This window comes from Mustela putorius, unplaced genomic scaffold, assembly GCF_011764305.1.
Source record: "Mustela putorius furo isolate JIRA1106 unplaced genomic scaffold, ASM1176430v1.1 tig00003901_pilon_pilon_pilon, whole genome shotgun sequence".
Classification (NCBI taxonomy): domain Eukaryota; kingdom Metazoa; phylum Chordata; class Mammalia; order Carnivora; family Mustelidae; genus Mustela; species Mustela putorius.
The window spans coordinates 18029873-18054102 of record NW_025422049.1 but is presented as its reverse complement, the minus strand read 5'-3'; the positions used below and the strand labels follow the sequence as shown (position 1 = coordinate 18054102).

At 45.1% G+C, this 24230-nt stretch overlaps 1 protein-coding gene across 5 annotated transcripts in view; it reads left to right on the top strand.

Moving 5' to 3' along the window:
* Window positions 1-1418: 1418 nt before the first annotated feature.
* MID2 (midline 2) overlaps window positions 1419-24230 on the top strand; it is a 98997-nt gene continuing 76185 nt past the window's right edge. For 2 of the 5 annotated variants that reach the window (XM_045068235.1, XM_045068233.1), the window contains exons 1-2: window positions 1874-2343; window positions 14850-15565. In XM_045068235.1, the coding sequence (XP_044924170.1) occupies window positions 2340-2343; window positions 14850-15565 (720 nt within the window). In that variant the 5' untranslated portion in view covers window positions 1874-2339. The other 3 variants (XM_004769017.3, XM_004769019.3, XM_045068234.1) reach the window with 3 other exon arrangements.

The following is a 24230-nucleotide window of genomic DNA, read 5'->3' as shown; positions in this document are numbered from 1 at the left end:
TTCTTTATACTTTAATCTGCTCCCGGGCATGTAGGTTGCTCTGACCTTGTGTCTCATGTTAGGAGTGCTGCAATGAAGGTGAGGGTGCAAATCTGTCTTTGAGATTTTGCTTTCAACTCTTTTGGCTATAGTTCCAGAAGAGGGATTGCTGGATCATATGGTAGGTCTATTTTTAATTTTTTGAGGAACTTCCATACTGTTTTCCGGAGCAGTTGTACCATTTCACACTCCCAGCAACAGTGTACAAGGGCTCCAGTTTCTCTAGATCCTCGCCAACACTTTTTCTTTCTGTTTGTTGGGTTGTTTTTAAAATAATAGCCATCCTAACTGGTGTGAGGTGATACCTCATTGTGGTTCTGATTGGCAATTTGCTGATGATTAATGATATTTCACATCTTTTCAAATGCTTGGCCATTTGTCTATCTCCTTGGAAGAAATGTCTATTCAAGTCCTTTGCCTGTTTTTTGGTTGGGTAATTTGTTTTGTTATTGGGTTGTGAGAGCTCTTTATATATTTTGGATACTAACCTCTTATCAGACATATGGTTTGCCAACAGTCTCTCCCCATTTGCATCTTTTCATGGTTAATTTTTCTGCCATGCAGAAGTTTTTAAGTTTGATGTAGTCCTACTTGTCTATTTCTGCTTTCATTTGCCTGTGTTTTTGTGTGACTCATTAACTTTTATTTCTTTTAGGGTCAGACTTTCATCAGGATAGCCTGGTTGTGATTTTTGTCTTCGTTTCCACCTCAGTGCTCTCTAGCACATTGTTTAACAGGGGTGTTGGCTAATTACTATTGGTTCCCTGATGGGTTACTCCCAGAGCTACCTTAATTTTTTGGACTCCTTCCCATATACAGTAATGGGAGGCTTATGTGTGTGTGTGGTGGTGAGGGGAGGTGTTTCCTTCATTTTCTCTCGTTTTCCCCCTTCATCTCCCCCCTTTATTCCATGTTAGGTGCGGAATCTCCTCGGGGGCATCGTCCTTCTTTCGTCTCCCATCCTCTTTGTGAGTGGAGTGGTGGTCTCTGAGCCAATGACAGGTCAGCTGACAGGCTGACTCCAGACCAATGAGGCTTCTGGGTTCCGGATGGACCAATTAGCTTATTAGGGACATCATACCTGGATAGCTGGCATCTGCCCCTTTGTCCTCTTTAAGCACCTTCTTGTTTTGCCTATCAAGGATTTGAATATGCAAACGAAACACTACTTTCTTGTGTTTCTTTTCTTTTTCTTTCTTTTCTTTTTTCTTTTTTTTTTTTAATTTTGGTGGCTTTAATCCATCCCCACAACTTCTGCCCAAGGCCAATAAAGCACAGGCATTCTCCCTTTGTAAAAAGAAAGAGGGGTTGGGTTTCCTTCAATTGTCTGCCCTTTTCTGTCTCCTCCACTATTTTTGTTTTACTCTGTAGTTAACTTTGCATTAAAGAAGCTTCATCTGAGGACCAGTGTGGTGGACCCAGGCACTCTCTTCTCATTGCCGGTTGCAACGGCCTTTTCCTTGTTCTAGCCTGGTGGCTTGTGGGACCAGGGGGCTGGCGGGTGGGAGAAGAGTTTGGCCATAGTCTTCCTTCAGCATTTCACACACATTCTGCGCTCGCTCGATCTCGCTCTCTCGCTCTCTCTCTCTTTTGCGCGCACACACACGCCAGCTCGGGCCCCTTTCGGCGTGTCTTCCTTCAAGATGACAGGGCGCTGGAGAAAAGGCTGCTGGAATCAGCTGGTAGGTACAGTAGTAACCCGAACCCCACCCACCCGCTGCCTTTGCTTGCTCAGGTTTCTCCGGTCACTCCAGCCAAGGGAGAAAACATGTAAACGCGCCTCCGCGGGAGGGGCTGGGGGAGCTGGGAGCCGCGGGGGCGGCGGAAGGTGAGCCCGGGAAGGTGGCCGAGCGCCCCTGTTGCCGGAGACCCTTCCCAGTGGTCCCTCGGGGCGCCAGCTCCAGTCCTGTTTGCCCCCCACCCCCCTTTTCGTAGGGATCGCCTTTTTTTTTTTTTTTTTTTTTTTCCTCTGCGGCGGCGGAAATGACAGTGTGGTGCTGCCGCGGTGTCATGGTGCTGCCCCTGGACTAAAGGGCGAAAACTCTTTAAGTTTGGCTCGGGAGACCCAGCTGCGGTAGCGTCGCAGCCGCCGTGCTGTCCCTGGCGGGGCGCGCGGGCGGGCGGATCCCGGCTGCTGCGCGGCGGCGGCGGCGAAGGCGGGCGGCGGCCTAGAGCAGCAGCGGCGGCGGCGCGGCGGCCCCAGGAGCTGGCGCCGGAGCCCGAGCCAGCTCCCGGCGGAGGCAGGCGAGCGCCGGGCGTCCTCGGGCGCGCTGAGGAGATGGCTGGCACCCCAGAACGCTATGGGTAAAACGCGCCCCCTCGTCGCGGCCGCGGGAGCAGAGCGCCACTGCCCGCGTGAGGCACGGCCCGGGCTCCGGCTTCAGCTCTGGCCGCCTCTCAGGTGCCGCCGGGGCCGGGCGCGGGCCAAGGGCTCCGGGGCTCGGAGGGGCGGGGTGACGGGGCCCGCGAGGCTCCAGGTGTTGTCGGCGGCGGCGGCGGGGCGGGGGCCGCGGGGGCTATCTCCGGCCTGGCCCGGGCGCCGGTCGCTGCCCTCTTGGGACAGAGTTTGCACTCCGGGGTGCGGGGCGGGGGCGGCCCGAGGCCTCCCGAGCCCCGACCGGCCCGGCGCAGGGCAGTGGGGCCGCTCCCCCGGCGCCGGGGCGCGAGTCTGGGAAAGGGCACCGCCGCCTTCCCACGCTCCGGCGGCCCGCAGCCTCCGCGGCCCGGGCGGTGCCCCTCCGCCGGCCCTCCGCCCCGCGGCGGCCGCTGCAGCAGCCCGGAGATGCTGTGGACACCCTGCCAGCGGGGAGGCCCGAAGAAACTTAATCCCTTTTCTGCCAGGGAAGCGATCCTCCAGTCTCAGTCTGGGTGGTTCCTTATTTCTGGCCTAGCTGTGAAAGCAGCCCGGTGGGGGAGAGGGAAAACTTACATATGTCCGGTGGACAGACTGCGACTGAACAGGGCAGAGGTGGGGTTTTTCCATTCCTGGCTCGAAAGAATTAAGTAAATAACGGCGGACTGGATTTACAGAAACATTTTTAGCGACGATAAGGTTTAGGTTACTTCGTACTTTGTAGAGCGTTATTTCTTAGAGGCGTTGTTGTTGTTGTTGTTGTTGTGTGTATGTGTGTGTGTTTTGGTTTCGCAGAGCAGGAAATTGGGATCCTGGTGTCCTTAGTTTCTTCACTTTCTCTCTTGCACACTCCCCTACCCGCCTTCGCGCTCAGCTTACTTGCCTTCTTCCTGAGTCGTCACACACCTACCTGCCCACCCAGATGGCCCACCAGAACCCATCTGTCCCCCGTATTGCCCTCCACCAACCTGTGCACTCTGCCTGCCGCCCAGCTCTGCAGCCTCTTGCTTCTCAACCCGTTTGCCTTTTTGACGATTTCTGAGTGTGGGGCTAGTGGATAGTGATGGTTGTGTGTCGGCGAGGAGGAGCCCTATACAGGAATATATGGAGACTGTGTAAATAGACAAGTAATGTGTGTGGGTTGATTCCTTGGGTTCTGGAGTTGGGCCATAAAGGACTGCCTTTAACCCTATTCTGTTCCCTCCCAGTACTCTAATCACTTCTCTGGCCATGTTCCAATAGAAGGGGAATGCGGAATAGGGAGCTTCCCTCCCCTCCTTCTGGCTTAACCCCAGCTGATTACCCCAACCCTCAGGTCCCCCTTTTCACCCCTTTCCACTCATACTAATTGCCCTAAGGGGGAGACAGTCTTGGCTATTTTTATATATTCCTGCCCAATCGATTAACTTAATACAGATATATAATGTGAATTAGATTTTTCCTGGTTGTTCCTCACAACTTGATTTATGTGGTTGAAATACAGGTCTAGGAGTCAGGACGATAAGAGAATTTATCCCAAATCTGATGTTACATTGGCTTTATGGCCTTAGGACATCCCTATGACCTTTCTTTCATAGTTGATGCACTTGTGTAAAAGGCATGATATTGTGTGCTGGGTATTGTGAGTCTTGGCTTGGTCCTTTGAAGATGAAAGGGTTCTATAAACCCTTAGCATTATGCTTTTCAAATAAATTACTTAATTTACCTTTTATTGGGATAATAGATTGACTGGATGTAAGGAGGAACCCTAGTTTACTGGAAAACTTAACTTTCCATTATTAGCCCCCCCCCCCCAGGAGCCAAATCTGTCACCATACTCAGGACTCCTTTTTTGTTGTCGTTGCTCCTAATGCCTGTACAACTGAATGAAAACATGCATAAAACTAGGCATGCAGAGTGATTATTTTAAGTTGAGACTCGGATCATATCTAATGTACTCTAACCTAACAGTCTGAGTCAGACTCATTTGAAAACATAACCTCACCCATTTTTAGGCTATATGGGGGCAGTTAGTTAATTTCTACTGAAAAGCAGCACAAATAATTTTAGGCATGGCAATATAAGCATGATTAGCATCTAGCAACGTGAGTCAACAATATTTATTAAGCACCTACAATGTGCAGAGTTCCCTGCTGTGTGGGCTGAGGCCCCAGTCTTGGCCTAGAATTTTGGCCCTCCTGCTTATTTGAGGCCTGCTTCCTTACTTGCAGCTCCAGGAGTAGGACAGGGAGGAGCAAGGCAGGGGGAGAGGCTAGGGACATGAAGGGGCGATTGTTTCCCTCCCTCTTTCATGACCACTAGACTTGTCATCTAGCATGTTCTACCTTGCAAGGTCACCCTTGGGAAGCACTGCAACAAATCAGGGTGACTGGGTTGCTTCATGAATATATCATCTGAACAGTGCAAATTGATTTAGATGAAATTGGTTTAGTTAATCCCTCCTCTAAGTGCAGGGCAACTTGCTCCAACTTGCAGATCCTAAAGCCACTGGAGTCTCATAATTGCATCCAAAAATTGCTCTACGTAGTGTGTCCGTCTCTTCCCTCATCCCTCCTCCCATAACCTGCTGACACCATGACAGTTGAGAAGAAAACTGCAGAAGGAGTAGGTCTTTACCACTCAGCAAACCTCATTGGCTTGGTGAAGAGGAAAGAATGTCCTCTTCGCATTCTGTCTCTTAGCACTCAGATTCTGTCTTTCCCAGCCAGGGTACAGAGCCCTAAACAGGATGTGAGGGCAGGGCTGAGGCACAGAATGTGTCTTGAATGGCCATTTCCAGAGGCACCTGCTTGGCCTCTTGCGAGTCTGTCATCCAGTCTTTATGGATCTTGGCAACTCCCTAGCTGTAAGGCTATGTGACTCCACTGCTAGAAGAGGCCAGGGGGTGCTCCATTTCCATTCAGCGTTTGTTTGTTTGTTTGGGTCTTTCTGTGCAAAGGGGAAAACGAGGCACTGTGTTTGTGAAAGGCCTCCTTACTTCAGCTGGCGATCTTGACTTAGAGCATTGCATCGTCAAAATAGGATGGGGAACGGGTCGATCCTGGATGTACGACAGTTCAGGAGAGTTGCCCGTTGTCCAATTTTTGATGACTGCAACACTGGTACCCAGGTGGCATTACTGTAATCTCTGTACTTCAGGTCTCTCAAAAGCCACTGGGTTCATCACCGCCCAGTATAGAGCAGAGACTAGAAAAGTGTTTCTCAGCTGGCACAATGGATCATGCTAACAAGTGAGAAGACTGGATGAGTGGTGCTGAGACGAGAAATTCCAGCTCCTGTTATCCTCCCTGTGCAGACTGCTTGCTGGTCCCCTTTTCATTTCCCCTCTCTCCCAAGGATCAATATGTTTTTCCATTTCCATGAATGAAAACTCTGCTCAAAGTCTTCTGTCGGCCCCAGAGGTTGGTGGCTTTTCCCAGCGTTTCTCTTTTTCCATCTTTCCCTTCTCCATGACCATAGGCAGACATAATCTTTTCAATAGTCCATCTCCCAGCTCCTGCATTTCCCTTAGAAATCCTGTGAGCTGCTCAGGCTGCTAGATGGGTTACAGTGTGGGTGGTGGAGGGGTTTTGAGCAATGTTCCAACACCCCGCCACTCCCTTCTTCACGCAGGGTTCACCTGAGTGCACGCTAGGGTGTTGGTTCAGTCTAAGTGGGTTAGCGAAGTATCATTAGTAAGACGTGTCCTACCTGGGTTCTTGTCTCCCCGCAGAGCTCTGACTGGTTGACCTCGAGCTTTGTCTCAGCCTCTTTCCTGCAGGTGAGACTCCTCTGGTTGATGAACAGCGCCTCCAGTCTTTGGATCTTTTCTCTAACAGAGACCAAATGATCTGGTAACAAACTCATTATGTAAACTCAAATCCTCCTGAAACCAAAAATCGCAGGATTTACAATTTGCCCGGTTAGGAGCATGATGTCTGGCCTGGGAGACGATGCTAATGTAGGACGGTGACATGTGTGAATGTATACAGCCTAGAGATAGAAAAATGGTTTACAGTCCAGAATCCTCAATTGCTTTGTCTATAGCCCTTTGTTTGGTGTTGCTAGGCTCCATGTGATTCCCCAGGGAGCAGAAGCTTGATTTCAAATAGGCTTCTGTTCTCTGTCCCTTGTCTCTGACCTGAACTTGGGGTGCTCTCAGCCTTACATTCAACAGTATGTCCTACATACATATATTGCCAATTTTATTCTGTAGGAGTGGGGAGGGCTGCCCGTCCAGGTGTGTCCCTGAACATTTAAACATTTACAGACATTGCTCGGGGTAAGAGAGCTTGGGAAAAGCAGTCCTAGAACAGATGGAAAGCTGGACTGCTAGCATGAGGTAGATTAAGTTGGTTCTCCATTTGTTCAACATTGTGACTGCTGGTGTGTTCTGCATGAAGATAAAGGTGTTATGAATTGTACTTATGACTCCTGTCAGTTTTCCTGGGTTACCTTGGCAAATACTCCTCTTGGTTCCTGAGATTAGTCTTTTGCCTTTGTAGCCAACATAGGACTTTCTGTTCTGCTATTGTGATATTCACTGGAATGTTTATGGTGACTCTATTATACAAAATAGCCAATGGTTGGCTTTAGGAGCTAACTATTGTAAGGAAAACACCGTTAAATCCACATGCTATAAAATATTAAGTAGGCTTTAATGATCTTTTGGACAGAAACTAGCACTGGTGCTCTCTGTCAGTCAGTCATCAACCTCCAGTTCTCAGCTCTACTTGTGCGTGATAAAAGCTGAAAAAAAGACAGACAGTTCTTCCCTTTGGGGAGACTCCAGTCTAACATGGGAGACATATGAGCATAAGAAAGACCACAGACACATGGTCCTCCAGAAAACTTTCAGGGCAGTGTGACACTTCTCCGTCATACAAACCGCATGTTTGGGAACAAATTTCCAAATGTTTGGGAACGAATTTCCAAACATTTGCTGCTTTCCTCAATAACTCGCTTTGTATCTGTCCGTCTGTGAGTGAATGATGAGAATGTCTCCCTATTTGTAAAGCAAGTTAATAATTTTATTTTATCTTCATGCGCTCCTCATAAGAGCCTGTGAGCTGGGGAAAGGCCAGTGTTTTTCAATCTACAGATAAGGAGGCTGTGGCCCAGTCACTTTAAATGTATTACCTAGGATCACTCAGCTAATTCAGCTTAGAGTCAGGCTATAACCAGGCCCTGTTTTGAGGATCCAGTGAGATAATGGCTTTGGAACCATTTTGAAACTATCACATGGTACACAAATGTAAGATGGCTATTATTAGTTATGCTTACTGACCACCTAGCCTCTTTTTTCCTGGGTTTCTGTTTTTAGTCCATGTCCTTTTAGGGTGAGAATTCTATGCATTTGTTGCCTTTTGTGATCCCAAATGCTCCTTCCCCCCACCCCCAGCTTCAGGGGGGTCCTTTCCTACTAAGAGCATTCCAGGATTTGGTTGTCTTCCTTTTCAGTTCCAAAAGGTGTTCTCGTTCGTTTGTACTCCCCCGCCCCACCCCTGTACTCCTCTCCCCCTCTTTTGTCCTCTAGGAACACCCATTATATGTTCCTTGAGGTACAACGGGCAAAACCAGCCACTGTCCTTCAGCATCTGGGTGTAGCCACAGGAAAGTAAAGCATTTTGTTCCTTTCACGATGATGCCCTTCACTGGTCAGCCTTTCTTGTCACACCAATAAATAAGATTTGTGTTTTGAGCAGCTAGTGTTCAATAAAGCCTCCGTGTCATTCCTATGTGGGGACAGAGAGCAAGAGCTCTGTAGTAATCGGATATCAGAACTGGAAAGCATCTTAAAGAGATTGTGTGGTGATTCTAGTTCAACTTGTATGACATTTACAGTTAGGGAAACATCACATTAAGCTGGGACTCATTCTCTCATCCCCCAAGGCAGGGAGAGGGGTTTGTAGTGTTTTAAGGAAAAGCTCATGGGACATTCATGTTAATATCCTGAAGAATGTTTATTTTCCATTAATTTGTTTTTAAAACAAGTTCTGCAGCTCAGCTCAATTCTCATTCTACAGCCCAGAGGTCAGGCTTGGTTTCACACTCTCGGGTTTTTCTGTGAAGAAGAAGGGGATGTGTGTTTGTGGGGTGGGAGGGAACCATGGCTCCTTAGGGAGGTAGTGAGAGCCCAGGGCCACGCTCTGCAGACCTGGGAGATGAAAACTAGACTGAATCTAAACTGCTGAAATACAGGAGCATTTAATTATGTTCAAATAACATTTGAAATAATAGAATTCTGGCAAGTGCAGATCATAGCCTTTCTCGGTGATCGGAGTTGACGGCATGCTGGATTTGGAGGGCAATGGTGAAATCAATCTTTCATTTTGTAGGTGTAGAATGCATTATTTTTATCTTAACCACCTGCATGGAAGCTCCTCTTTTGTATTTCCACTCACTCACACAGCCTTCCGATAGCTTCTTATCGTTCTGTCTCATCAACCTCTGTTTTTTAGGGGTCTCCACCTGAAGGGGGTGCAAAGTGAAGATAAGGCAGGCAGAAACAGTTATAAAGTCCAGCAAGGGCAAATGCATAAACATACTAAATGATAAAGAAGGGAACAGATCAGTGTCTTCAGATGTGGGCATTTGTTTCTTAACATGGCAATTGGTCTGCCCTCCCAGGCATTTCATCAGTGCATTTTTGTGACAAACCATAGTGTTTTCTGGCAAAAGCTTCCTGATTACCTGTTATCGGGTGGCACTCTATCGGTTTCACATCGTGTCTTTATCTTTAGCACACTCTAATTTTGCAGAGATCAGTGATTCACAGACTTCTGGAAGTTGCGACACTTTGCCACTGTTTCATTTTTGTCATACTGCTTCCCTCTATCTCTCCTAAAAGTATTTAGTGATATAGGAGCCAGGCATTTTTTTTTTTAAGGAGTCTTGTGGTTTTTATTTTATTTCACTTTTAGAGATTTTATTTGTTTTAGAGAGAGAGAGAAAGCGATATCAAGGGAAGGGGCAGAGGGAGAGGGAGAGAGAGAGAGAATCCCAAGCAGACTCTGCACCGAGAGCAGAGCCCTACTAGGGGCTGGAGGCCAGGACCCTGAGATCATGACCCAAGCTGAAACCAAGAGTCAGATGCCCAACTGATTGAGCCACCCCAGGCAAGCTTTGTGGTTTTTAAATGAATACAAATTGGCAACTGAGAACTTTCTGACAACCATTGATCATTAGAGGTATTCTAGGGTGTTGGAAAATCTAGACAGGGACTCACTGACCTAGAAAAACAATAGAAAGAAGTAATCCAGTAAGGTTTAGAATGACTACATAGTTACATAGATGGCAGTATAGTATAGTGGTGAATTGTTTACACTCCAGGGTCAGACCTGGGTTTGAGTCTTTTAAAAAAAATTCAGATGTAATTCATGTATCATAATAGTCACTGTTTTAAAGTGTACAATTTGGTGGATTTTAGTATATTCACAAAGCTGTGCAACAATCACACTGATTCCTGAACATTTTCTTTGTCATCCCCCAAAGAAACTCTGTACCCATTAGGAGTCACCACCTTTCCCTCCCTCTCCCCAACCCTTGGCAACCACTAATCTACTTTATGTTCTTATGGTTTTGCCTATTCTGAGCATTTCATATTAAAAGAATCATACAACTTTTGGCCTTCTGTGACTGGCTCCTTCCATGTTGTGGTATAGATCAATACTTTATTAGTTTCTCTTGATGAATAATATTCCATTGGATGGATGTACCATATTTGTTTATCCATCAGTTGACAGACATTTGGGTTATTCCTACCCTTTGGCTATTATGAATGATGCTGCTATGAACATCTGTGTACAAGTTTTTGAGTGAGCACATCTTCAGTTCTTCTGGATCATAAGCTAACTCCACATTTAACCATCCGAGGAATTGCCAGATTATTTCCTAAGGCAAATGCACCATGTTACATTCCCACCAGCAGTGTCTGAGGATTCCAGTTTTTCCAGATCCTCGCTGATATTTGCTATTTTTTAAAATTACAGTCATCCTAGTAGGTGTGAAGTAGTAATATAGCCATCCCAGTGAGTACGAAGTGGTGTTTCAGTGTGGTTTTGATTTGGCTTTCCTTAATGGCTAATGGTGTTGTGTATCTTTTCATATGCTTACTGATCCTTTATTTGTATATCATCTTTGGAGAAATGTCTCTTCAGATCCTTTGCCCATTTTTTTTGGGGGGGGTCTTTTTTACTGTGGATTTTTAAGAGTTCTGTGTATTTCTAGATACTGGACCTGTATCATATCTGTGACTTGAAATTATTTTTTCCCATTCTGTAAGTAGTCTTTTCACTTTCTTGATGTCATTTGAAGCACAAAGTTTTAAATTTTGATGAAGTTCAGTTTATCTATTTTTTCTTTGGTTGCTTGTGCATTTAGTGCAATGTAAGAAACCCTTGCCTACAAGCACCTGGGTGGCTCAGTCATTAAGTCTGCCTTCGGTTTGGGTCATGATCCCAGTGTCCTGGGATCAAGACTTGCATCAGGTTCCCTGCTCAGCAGGAAGCCTGCTTTTCCCTATCCCACTCCCCCTGCTTGTGTTCTTTTAAAAAGAAGGAAAAGAAACACTTGTCTAATCTAAGTTCACAAAGATTTACACCTATGTTCCCTTCCGAGATTTTGTAGTTTTTGCACTTTCACTTAAGTTGTTGATTTATTTTGAGACAATTTTTTGTATATGGTATGTGGGGGGGGTGTCTAACTTCATCACCTTTTTCTTTTTTGTGTGTGTAGATATGCAGTTGTAATACCATTTGTTGAAAAGATTGTTCTTTCCTCACTGAGTGGACTTGGAATCCTTGTCAAAACTTACTTGCCCGGGGCGCCTGGGTGGCTCAGTGGGTTAGGCCTCTGCATTCGGCTCGGATCATGATCTTGGGATCCTGGGATCGAGTTCCGCATCGGGTTCTCTGCTCAGCGGGGAGCCTGCTTCCCCCTCTCTCTCTGCCTGCCTCTCTGCCTGCTTGTGATCTCTCTGTCAAATGAATGAACGAAATCTTAAAAAAAAAAAAAAAACTTACTTGCCCATAAACATATGTGTATATCAGTTTATTTCTGGACTCTCAGTCTTATTCTGGGTTTGAATCTTAGCTCTGCTACTTGCAAATAAATGTGATCTGGGACAGGTTATTATTATTTGGGGGGGTAATTATACTACCTACCTTTTAGAGGGTCGTTGTGAAAATGAAATGAGATAATGCCCGTAAAGGATATTATTTAGGACCTGGCACAGAGTACATGTCAGATAAATTTGAAAGGGGAAAAGTGCTTCAATAATCAGGGAAGTAGCGTAAAAGGGAAATAGTTGAAAGGATGTTGAAATATTAGGAGTGGCCAGAACAAGGTGGCCTCATAAATGGGAGATGAGATGAACAGATGTTTGAAGAAGCTGAAAAAAAAGATTCAGTTCCCCAGTCTCAGCTACCGCCATTGCTAGATGATGATGAAACAGAACAGAATAGAAATAGTATAGAAAAGTGACTTACCATGAGCAACAGATTGTAACCATCTTATATTATTCTTTATAGAGCTGAAATCAGTTAAGGTGGATTATTTCAGAGCACTGATGTTTGACTTTTTTCTGTCAAGGACTCTTCTGAGAACATTTTGAATGCTGTGGACAACATCTTCCCATGAGAATGCATATATGACAAACACACGACATTCTTCAGACAGTTCTAGGAGGTTCAGAAATCCATGGTTAAAAGGCCTCTCTTGACCTTATTTGAGGCAATGCTGACCTATAGCAAACTTTGCCAAGCTTAATTTCATAGCGAGGTTCAAGTGTCCCACTTACTGCAGAACAGTATTTATGGTTTCAGGGAAACTTGGGAGAGCTTTTCCTCTTGTACGGAAGAATTTGTATGGCGCGCTCCTAAGATTTAGAAGAGTACCACAAATGCTCTAATTGTTTTTCTACAGGTTTCACACGTAAAGGTCTTTGAGCAATGCTCCTGACCATCTGTCATTTTGGAGGGAAGCTTTCCTCAGCTCTCCCAGGTAGCTCCCAACAAAGACATTGAAGAATGCAGACTTCTAGCTCTGGAAGAGAGAGTAAATAAATGCAGTGTGAGGTGGAGTTGGGCCTAGAAGAAAAAGATAGGATCCTGGAAGGGACTCGGAATGAGAGGAGGTTTCAGAGAAACTCAGGAGAACACAGAAAGACAAAAATAGAAGCAGAGACATGCTGTTTAGAAACCCACTTGCAAATAGTCAAGATGAACTTCAGTGAAGGAGGTGAGATGGTTGAAAGAAAGGTGTAGGGGAAAGAGCACAGGCACTGGCATCAGACTGACCCAGTGTGCTGGGTATGTATGTTCCTGGTTGATTTACTAGCAATCCTGAGCCCCAGTTTCCTAACTGTAATATGGGTATGGTAGTTCCTTCCTCACAGGCTTCCTGACAGAATTTATTGAAGTGATGTGTGTAAAGGGCTTAACAGTACTCAGAATACCGGAGGTGCTCAATAAATGCTAGGTCCCTTCTTCCGACTTCTACTTTAAGGGATCCTTCGTTTAATAATTACTGAATACCTATATATGTCTGAGGCACCATGCTCAGAATAAAAATATGAAATAGTTGATGCCCTCAAGGAGCAGGGAGAGTTAGCTGGAGACACAGATCTGTAAAGGAAATAAAAGAGAATGTTCTGGAAGCCACCAATGGCTGTGGCGATAAACATGTCAATGCGCGAACTCCTAGGTTTGTAGGCATGGATGCTGATATTCACCTGATAGGGAAGACTGGAAGAAGAGCAAGTGTTTGGGGTTTTTGTGGTGGGGATGGAGGGGTGGGTGGAGGGGTCACATAAATAGCAAGTCCATTTATGGACATGTTGAATTTGAGCAGTGGAGCTATCAAAGGGTATATTCCTGCCTGGAGCAAAAGTTGGAATCCATCAACTCCAGAGTCTCTTCCAATTTTAGGATTCTGTGATATATGCATATTGTAATTGTTTTACCTTTTCCTCTCTATAGGTGAGTGCTGATAGAGACTATAAGTCACATACGGCCAGCCAACAATTTAGAATCCCTTGTAAATCATAAACTAAGACTGACCACATGTCTCATGTTTGAACGAAAGTGGTCATACAAACGTCTGAACTTACCAAACTGAGAGTGGCTGTTTTAGAAAAAAGACTCTTGGGGTGCCTGGGTGGCTCAGTGGGTTATGCCGCTGCCTTCGGCTCAGGTGATGATCTCAGGGTCCTGGGATCGAGTCCCGCATCGGGCTCTCTGCTCAGCCGGGAGCCTGCTTCCTCCTCTCTCTCTCTCTCTGCCTGCCTCTCTGCTTACTTGTTATCTCTCTCTATCAAATAAATAAATAAAATCTTTAAAAAAAAGAATAAAAAAAGAAAAAAGACTCTACTTTTACAGCCTGCTTTCCTATAGATTTCCATTAGATAGCTAGTTAGTTTAGTGCACGCTTAAAGGTTTGATTTAGAAACAGCTTTTAAAGATGGATCTGTTATACTTAGTGGCAGAATTGAAATTTTAGGCCTTGGTGAAGGTCTCCAATGATAGTGAGCTGATGAACAAAAGTTATTCAAAAGCCAAAGACAGCTTTTTCTCTTTTCTATAAATAGGATTAACATTTTCTGTTGTTAAGACATATTTTTCCCCAGTTAGGTCTAGCTTAGAACATTTCTGTGTGTTGATTTTAATTAACGGAGGACCCCTGGCAGTATCTATTATGTTCAGCTCAGGAATGTCTGTGGAAGAAGAGAGAGATTGACCAAGAGATTAGTTTCATGTTAATTGGGTGACTTCTTTTACTCTCTGGTGGCACCTACCAAAGTGAAAGTTACCAGATCTGAAAATTTCTGGCCCCTCGCCTTGCTAATTTGTATCTGGGTGTTGGTTTGCATCTTGTTACGTTTTAGGATGTCTGAAAACACACATAGGGAGGTGCACTTTGTAGCAGGCCTGTGCCCGCTCAGTGGGTGTGTACTAATAAAACCCAGCCAAAACCACAAGATAATGCATCTTCATTATTGATCCGCAGCTACTGATGAGTAAGTTGCAAAGTCACAGTCCCTTCTCATTGAGCTTGACAGGGTGCAAAGCTTGCTTGACATAAAATACAAAACGGTACTGGAAAATGGGGATGGAGAATTTCGCAAGGCCTCAGGCTCATCATAGTCCAGGACCAGAGATGCCAGTGGATGATATGTGAGGGATGGCCCCGCGCCGTTATTGTGAGCTGGAAAGTAGTCTTAACCAGTCAACCAGGATTCAGAGGTGGCCACACAGTTCTATTTATTAGCACAGAAGCCTAAACTCGGGCATTTGTCGAAAGCAATGCTTGAAGCAGGGGGCAAAAGGCTTTTTGATTAATTTCCAGCTGGCTTTCCTCTTGCTCCAGCATCGCTCGGGGAATCCAGCGCGCCGAGTCACCGCTGGTGAGCGTGGAACCAACGCTCTATCCACGTTTCCTTTGGAGACGCTTAGTGACTCCTGCTTTGTATTCCTTGCAGGTGAAAGCCCAGCCTCTGTGGTTCTTAATGCCCCAGCAGGATTATTTTCACTAAAGATGGAAACACTGGAGTCCGAATTGACCTGTCCAATCTGCCTGGAGTTGTTCGAGGACCCCCTGCTGCTCCCCTGTGCCCACAGCCTCTGCTTCAGCTGTGCCCACCGCATCCTGGTCTCGAGCTGCAGCTCTGGTGAATCCATTGAACCCATTACTGCTTTCCAGTGTCCTACGTGCAGGTATGTTATCTCGCTGAACCACCGGGGCCTGGATGGCCTCAAGAGGAATGTGACTTTGCAGAACATCATCGATCGCTTCCAGAAGGCTTCCGTCAGTGGGCCCAATTCCCCAAGTGAGAGCCGCCGGGAGAGGACTTATAGGCCCAGCACGGCCATGTCGAGTGAGCGAATTGCTTGCCAGTTCTGCGAGCAGGACCCGCCAAGGGATGCAGTGAAAACATGCATCACCTGTGAGGTCTCCTACTGTGACCGTTGCCTGCGGGCCACACACCCCAACAAGAAACCTTTCACCAGCCACCGCCTGGTGGAACCAGTGCCCGACACGCATCTCCGAGGGATCACCTGCTTGGACCATGAGAATGAGAAAGTGAACATGTATTGTGTGTCCGATGACCAATTGATTTGTGCCTTATGCAAACTGGTGGGACGTCACCGAGACCATCAGGTCGCGTCCCTGAATGACCGATTTGAGAAACTCAAGGTAAGGGATCTGGGAAATATCCCTTACACAGCTTGGTCTCTTTTATACGTAGCCGTACAGTTAGTGACTTCCCTAACAAAGCTAGGGCCACCTTACCTAGGTGACAAGTCCATTAACTCCCAAGGTGCTCTCGTGAGGAATAGCCTACCCACTTGCAAGCTCTCACTGGAACCTGTTTTGTCAGTTGCATAAACCTGCTTTCATTCCTTCACCTCTGGCCAGTTCTGGTCTGGATGAGTTAAGCCCTTGGCCCTATGTGCCACTCCAGTAGCCCATCCAGGGAAACGAGTCCCTCTCTCCTCTGTCAGTGATACATGGCACACTACATATCTTTGTCATGATCTTTCCACCTCTTCTTTTAAGTATGTGAGTACCTGTGTAGGTGTACTATAATTAGCATATGTGCTGATATGCACAGCTATGGGGAGAGCAATGGGAAAGCTGGGCGTGTCTCTGTGGAGGTGTCTGAGTGTGTCTCTATGTAGGCGGGAGATTTGTGTGGAGGACAGTAGAGTCTGTGTTAGCCCGCTCAGTGCGCTAAAGAAACAAAGGCCTGGCATTGGCTGCCTGCTACTAATTGCCCTCAAGCCCTTAACTGGGGCTCATTCTAAGCCTGCCTTAAAAAGCAAAACAAAACAAAACAAAACCAAAAAAAAAAAAAAAAAAAAAAAACCAAAAACCAAACCCAGAGCAGAACAGCGGACCAAAAATTTAAAAAAGGAATTTTAGTTTACCAGAAGTCAGGAGGGATAATCCAATGTCTGAACTAAAACTTTAAACTGAAGGCAATAAATCTTGAATCCAGTATCCGATTTTGTGCCTGTGCTCGTTTTTGTGGGTTGCAGACTGAAGCCCTTGGTCGCAGTCCCTGCCTTGGAAGTTCCCAGTCTTTAATTTGTGTTCCGTGGACAGAGTTTTCCGAAGTTGTCATGCCGCATAGTATTTATGCACAAGACTAAGTGCCTATTTTATAAAACCCTATTGCCTCACTTTGATGTTAACACATGTCAGCTCCGGCAAATTGTTTTCTTCCCGTTGCCTGCCCGCTGTGTGGCTTAACTGCTCTTACGAAGGGAGCTATTTAGCAGAAATTCCAGGAAAAATAAATGTTTAAATGACTGACAAGATGACCACCCCCAAACAGGGCCTGGATATAGAAGCCAAGCTGGAAGGAAGACCCAGATAGACCCTTTTGCCATGTCCTGAACAAGTCCTGGTAACTTACCTAAAAGTTTCATGGTTGGCGATGGAAGCAATACTCTGAATAGGATATATTTTCCTTTCCCGTAACTTGTTGCAAGCAGTATTGAGAAGTAGTCACGCTGACAATGGTTTGTGCCACCTTCGATTTTTATTTATACCAAATATTTACAAATTTGTATGAAATTCAGCACTTTTCTGTGGATTTCACTCAAGGGTGATATTCTCATTCCCTTCCAAACTATAGCGAGGAATAAGCTCATTGATTTCAGTTCTTAGATGCCTAACACGCTAGGCCCTGCACTTGTTCTAGCTGAAGCCTCACACTGTAACGTGGTATGAACTAAGACCTGGCGAGGTTAAGTGATTCGGTCAGAGTCACAGAATTGGAATGGGAACTCGGCTTTTAGACCCCACGTTAAGTATCCTTTCTGCTGTGGCCTGCCGCCGTTTTGTTTTGGACCTAAGTTTTGCCCATGAAATGTGATTTGCAACTTAACTTTATGCTCTGGCAATTGCACATTTCATGGGTCACTGATAAACGATTATCAGCATCAAGGAAAGGACATACTGTAGAAACGTACAGCTTCGTAATTGCAAGAGGTGGGGGTGGGGCTGCAGGAAGGGGGGGATATGGAGAGGATGGAGCAGTTTCTGCCAAATATTTGCAGGTGTTGGAACTATAATAAGGCATTGGCCTTGAGAAACACTCCAAACAGAAAACTCTGTATCCATATGTACGATGGAGATAACAAAAGACTGGATAGAATAAGCCTGTATCTGCAGAACACCAGCTTTTTGAAAACATCCGAAAACACGAAAACACTGGATGATTGATTAGCTATTTGGCACCACACAGCCATAGCCCTAGTCTCCGGGGCTGGTTGGAGCACAAAAGTATTTTACCAAAAGATACTTTGGTCTGTAACTAATCAGTAATCTTTGGAGAAAGAAAGGCCAGATTTTTGAATTGTTCCCCTTTAATTTTTTTAGGAAACGTGCAGAAAATTCTGATTATAAATTAAGTGGAAACTTTTTTTTGGCTCATTTTTGGACCGAGAGTGGAAACATATGAATCATTCCCAACCGCGTGGTTTGTTATGTTGTCTGGAACATCTTGGACTTTGGGGCGGGAGAGAGTGTGTGTGAGTGTATGTGTGTGCGTGCGTGTGTGTGTTGGATGTGTGGGGAATCACTTTGGTGTAAAGGCTATGAGTTCTCCACATGAAGCAGAGAGGAGGTCTGACTTTTAGTGTCTCAGTATTCTTACTTCTTTGGGTTCATTTAAATTTAAAAGCATTTAGGATTATCCCCTTAACCTGCCAGATTCTTCCCCAGGGAGAAAGGGGAAAACGGATTGTCAGAAGCTATGGGGGAGATGGCCTGGGGCTTTTACTCCATTGGCCCTGAGAGAGCATGACAGTCCTACAGGAGAAGGGGAAGGAGGATACTACATATACTTACGGGTTTTACTTTCCGACCAGTGAGTGAAATGGTGTTTATTTGTTCTTTTCGGTTCTGGAACTTCCCCGTTGACCTTGATAACTACCCTTTCTGTACTAACCTCCCTGAGTAGGATTAGTGGTTTCTAGTATTTATTTGTTCAATAAAGAATAAACACACTGGTATGTTATAAGATGAAAGGTCAGAATAACCAGAAGCCAGCCTATCTTCTTAACATGTGCTCAAACTGGATGACAGGGTTTGGGATACTTACTATGGTTTATTATCCCTATTTAGTTGTCCATTCTAACTACATGTCTTTCCGAAGGCCACTAGTGGTTCAATTAATTCTTCAATTCCAAAGAATAATTTTCTTCACAGTAGAAAGGCCTATCAGAGTCATTATTTCCTCTGTCCCTTCTCTTTCCATGAGCTAGTCCCAATATATATTCTTTTTTAAAAAAGATTTAATTTATTTATTTGACAGAAAGAGAGCACAAGTAGGCGGAGAGGAGGCGGGCGGGGGTGGGGTGGGGTGGGGGGGGGAGGAAGCAGGCTCCCTGCCGAGCAGAGAGCCCAAGGCGAGGCGGGCTTGATCTCAGGACCCTGAGATCTGACCTGAGCCCAAAGCAGAGGCTTAACCCACTGAGCCACCCAGGCGCCCCGATCCCAATATATATTCTTAACTTGTGATATTTTGCTGCATTTCTATAAAAATGCTTCACATGTTAAAGAGTTTTCATCTGCCCACGAGTTTCTCTCCTTCAAAGAGATCGATACTGTTGCATTCATAAGTGTTGGCTTTATAAAAAGAGGTCACATTTCAATGATCTGTATTGATGACAGAGCTCAACTCCACATTCTAAATCCTGTACGACTTGATTCGTGTGCTGCCCATCTGTCTTACCCTGCTACCACTCTCAGACATGCTACCTTCATCTGCCCAGACTAGCCTCCTAACCGTCTCCTGAACACACCACTCCTTCTTTTGGGTGACTCCTAACTTTGACCCGTGCTCTTTTCTTGACCCTCTTAGGAGTCCTACTCATTCTTTAGTCCCCAGCTAAAACCCCATAAGGTCCACTCTAAAACACCCCAACTATCCCATGAATTCTTTGAGGCCAGGCACAATGTCTTTTATTTCTTCAGTATCCTCCTTCGTGCCTTGCATACACAGTATATGCTCAAGGCATCCAAGTGAATGGAATCTTTATAACAGATCTGCGGGAAGTATACCACTGGCGTCTATCGCTTGCTTTAGCTCTCATCTTGTAACATATCAATCTGTCTTGCCATTGTGACTACTTCAGAGGTCTGGAAAAAAAATCTCCCATGGACTACTGATAATGTTAAAAAAAAACTGAGTGTTTGCAAATGTATGGCATGTCCTTATTTTAAGTGCCTATTCATTTGGATTGCTGGATTTTCCAACTGCCTAACCCTATGGTGACATCTGTATAAATCAGATGCGATTATTATAATTCTCTTTGAGAGTGATGTCTTCACATTTCCATGTCCATACCCTGCCAAAAATATAGCTGATGAAAACCAGAGGGAATAGAGGAATTTCCTGAAAGGAATAAACAAGCACATTTTCTTTTTTTCATTACATTTCCACAAATTCATTACTACAAATAATTCTTAAATGCAGTTACATTTACATATCAGGGATCTTGTTGTTATAAAATATTACTTGGCACCAGAGTAAGCTTTTTGTTATGGGAAAGTAAGGTGTGCACGCGTGTGTGTGTGCACGTGCACACACACACACACACACACTCACCCCCCCCATCCACACAGAAAGAGAGGCTGAGACAGAGAGAGCTAAAGATCGCTAGACAAAGAGAAGGGAGATATGAGACTTGGAGAATGTTCAAAGGAAAGTCACAACAAGAGTTAAAAGGTTGGAAAATATGATATTCTAGAATCTTATCAGAGTTGATTACTTGCCTTTCTTCCTACTCAGTCACTCTGTCATCCACCCACCCATTCTCACTCAGCCACCACCTTCTCCCAGTCATTTGTCTGCTCACCCACTCGACACCCACTTCTGTCTGCCAAGACAGATACCCTCTCAACTTATCTACCACTGGGCATTTGACTGTTTCAGAACCAGCATGACTATTAATATGAGAGAAAGAAAGAAAGCTCTTTATGAAAGCCTGGGTTGAGAGGAAGTATATTTGCATACATAGGTATGTGTCACCATATATGAGTGTGTGTATTTCTGCGTGGCTAAGCAGCTGAGAATGCCTCTGTTTGTTTGTCTATGTGTTTCACTGTGTGTGAGGAGGAGAGAGCATCTGTGTTCATCTTCTGTGGGCGTATCTATAGAGAGGTTGGGTATGAGGATGCCATGAGCATAAGGCCGTGAGCATGGTCTTCCTAGGAAGGGTCATGGCCTCAGTATAATCTATCCTGAGACTAAGATCTCCATAATAAATGAGCCATGTCATAAATTCTCATGATGAGAAGCTTCAGTGAAGCCAGGCTGGGTTACTATAGGTGAGGGAGCAGAAAAAGTTACTTCTCCATTTCACCCGCTTAGGTATTGAACCACAGTAGCAAAATATCATATAAACGAAGTGTTTGGGTCCAGATTGGCACTCTCTATGATATGGTGGTGGACACATAAGTATGGGGTTGAGGGTAATTAATATCTGGCATGCAGTTTCTAAACTAGCTAAACTAGCCTTCAGCTCATGATCATAGGATCACTCTTGCTTCTGGATCTGGCTTCTCTGTGCTCTTTCTACAACGTGCTCCCCACTACTTTAATATGTATCAAATCTCTACTCATTTTGTGGGGGTGGGAGGTAAAATGCTTTTTATTCCATCTCTGCTCGAACTGTGTGCTAAGACTTATCTGAACTCCTGTTTTTTTTTCCATCGAATAATTATATGGAGTCTCTGGCTGTGTTCTCACATAGTATTAATGTGTCAGAAGATGTTTTCTATTTTTTTTAAAAAATTGGTTTGAAAGCAGGCTTAGCAAGTGGGTACTCCTATTATCTGTGCTGCCATCTCTCTGTTTTTGTCGTTTCTCTTGTTCCAAGTCTTCTCCTCACCACTATCTGCAAGGAGCTAATAGTTGTCAGTCCGAGCACAATTTACAAAATGTTGACTTAGAGATTGCTTCCTAGGTGGATGAAAATCCTGTCTATTCTTATTGGGAAAAGGAACATATTCCAGAAGTATAATATAGGTGAGGAAAGATGAAGGAAAGAAGAATTACTAAGCCCAAAGAAGCAAAGTTGAAAGGGGGGAAATGTGATAATGACACGCAAGTTCTCGAATGGTTGATGTAATGAGGTAATGTCTTGTTCTTTATCTCCCCTGAAGACAGGACAGATAGTAGCTTAAACTGTAGCACCAGGGATCAAGGCCAAGGAGTCATTCATTCATTTAACAAACAATTCATGAGCACTCACTTTGTTTACTGAACACTGGTCAAGTCATAGCAGTAGGAGCTGGGGACACAGGAAATCAGGCACAGTCACTGCCCTGCAGAGTTTTGAACTTGGTAAGAGAGACAGATAAGTATATCAAACATTCCAAAGCAGTATGGTAAGTGCCATGACAGAGGTGTGTGCAGGACGGTAGGAAGTGCAAAGGGACTCAGGGAAAGGGAGTCATGGAGCTCAAAGCAGGGAATCATGAATGAGTTTGTTAGAGAGAAGGGTCAAACTGGAGACTGTGAAGAACGATGGACGGGACTTGGTGAATGGTTGACTCTATGGTTACAGATGTTGGAGAGAAAGAATTAAAAAATGATTTTGGAATAGGAGATGACTTGAAGAGTAGTGGTACTGGGGATAGAAGTAGGGAAATTTGGAAGGGGCTAACAGTTTGGGTGGGATGATTTGACTTTAGCCTTGAGTTTGTTATAATCATGGGTCATTTAGCATTTATTCATTCATCAAACGTTTACTGAACACCTATTAGATGCCAAGTACCAGAAGGGATGTTGGGGTTATATTGATAAAAGAGCTCAGTCCCAACCCTGGTGGAGTTTTCAGCTCAGTGTGGGGAGAATGATAGTCAAGGACACAGTTACAAGACACTGTGGTGGGTTCTATGACAATGGAAGCACAAGGGATTGAGAGAAATCTGCATGGGAGGGACATCCGTCAGAAGAGGCTTTGGGAGGGTTTTTGGATGCCCAGTTGGGGAACAGGGATGGAGTAAGGGGCAGGAAGTGCTCTAGCAGAAAGAAAATAGTTTGCTCAAATATCTGGAGGAGGGAAAACATGGTACTCTCAGAACTGCAAGGGCAAATGTTCTAGAAGGAGTTGAAATTCAGGCCTTTGTGGTGGTTGAAAGATCAGGGCTAGAGATGTAGACTGAGTGCCTTCAGCGTGGAGGCAGAGTCATTCAGTGGTGAGCTGAGTGAGGGCCCAGGATTGAGCCTTGTGGCACAGTCAGGGTCTAGAATGGAGACACGAAGGAAGAGTGTGTGAAAGAGGAAGGAGAGGGTGTGCGCAAGAGGCGGGAACTGAAGAGGAATAGCTCAAGTAAAATACAACATTGAGGACTCCAGAAAAGGAGAGTCGGCTTTGGCTCACTATTCTGTTACCCAAATAATACAACTGGATTTAGGTTTTTTTTTTTTAATTTTATTTATTTATCAGAGAGAGAGGGGGGAAGAGAGCGAGCACAGGCAGACAGAATGGCAGGCAGAGGCAGAGGGAGAAGCAGGCTCCCTGCTGAGCAAGGAGCCCGATGTGGGACTCGATCCCAGGACGCTGGGATCATGACCTGAGCCGGAGGCAGCTGCTTAACGAACTGAGCCACCCAGGCGTCCCTGGATTTAGGTTTTTAATACAGGTTTTTTTTAGAAGGTCCAAATAAAAATTTACACATTTAAGCTAGAGACTTAACCATGCAATGCCCCTGAGGAGAGGGGAAAACAAAAACACACAAAAAAAACACAGGATGGTTTGTGTAGTATTCCTGATAAGGGCACTAGGGGAGGCATGGGTGTTTGTGGAATGGTGTCAGAACATTCCGGAAAGAAGAGAGATGGCCACCTGGCTCACCTGGCTTGAGGACCAGTCTGGCTATTCTCTAATGAACTTCAAGTAGCGTAGACCTTGTGGATCCAGTATATCACCTGTATCTCATTTTGGGACATAGCCCGTGTCTATACAACAGCAAATAAATGTTTGGGGAAGGAACGCATTCTGGCAGAAGGGTGTGGGCTTCAGTTGTTAGACCAGATGGTGTGTTCTGCTGTTGAAAGGCCATATGTAATTGATACATAAAGTGACAGACTGAAGCAAAAGCAAAGTAAGTATTTTAAGAGAAGCAGTTAAAAAAGGAAAGCAGAATGTGACCCCAAAAGTGTGCTAAGATTTTTGGTTACTGGCTTTTGGAAGAGCTAGGAACATCAGTGAGCAGACAGCATGTCAGAAAAAAAGAGCATGTCGAGAAATAGTAATGGGGTCACTGGCTCAGATCATTTTTAAAGATGAAGCTGTCTTCTGTGAGTTGGGAAGGCTCAAGGTTTGGGGTATATTGGCCTTTCTTCCCTTCTCTTCTCTTCCTGAATCCCCCAAAGGTCAATTCCCACATCAAAACAATTGGGAACTTGTGTAGATTTAAATACTGCTCTCTAGTGCTTTTTAGAGAGCAAAAGAGTTTGCATGCATTTGGTGGCACTTTGACAGGTTTAAATAGTACAGGCAGACGTCACCCCTTTTTAGGCTTTAAGACGAGTGGTGTCAGGTAGGGGTGTGTCAGTGTGCTCACCTATGTGTGAATACACGTGCCTTCATGGAGCATGAGAGGTGGCAATAGTGGTCGAGAGCGTGTGCCGTCAGGGGAACCTCTAGCTTTAATGACGAGGCAATGTTTTGACGGATAGCTTGGTTTCTTGAGGGAGCCAATGAGAAAGTTATCTGAAACCACCTGTGTCTAGAGACATGGAAAAAAATAATAAAAACCAGCAATTGGGGCACCTGGGTGGCTCAGTTGGCAAAACCTCTGCCTTTTGTTCAGGTCACAGTCCCTGGGGTCTGGG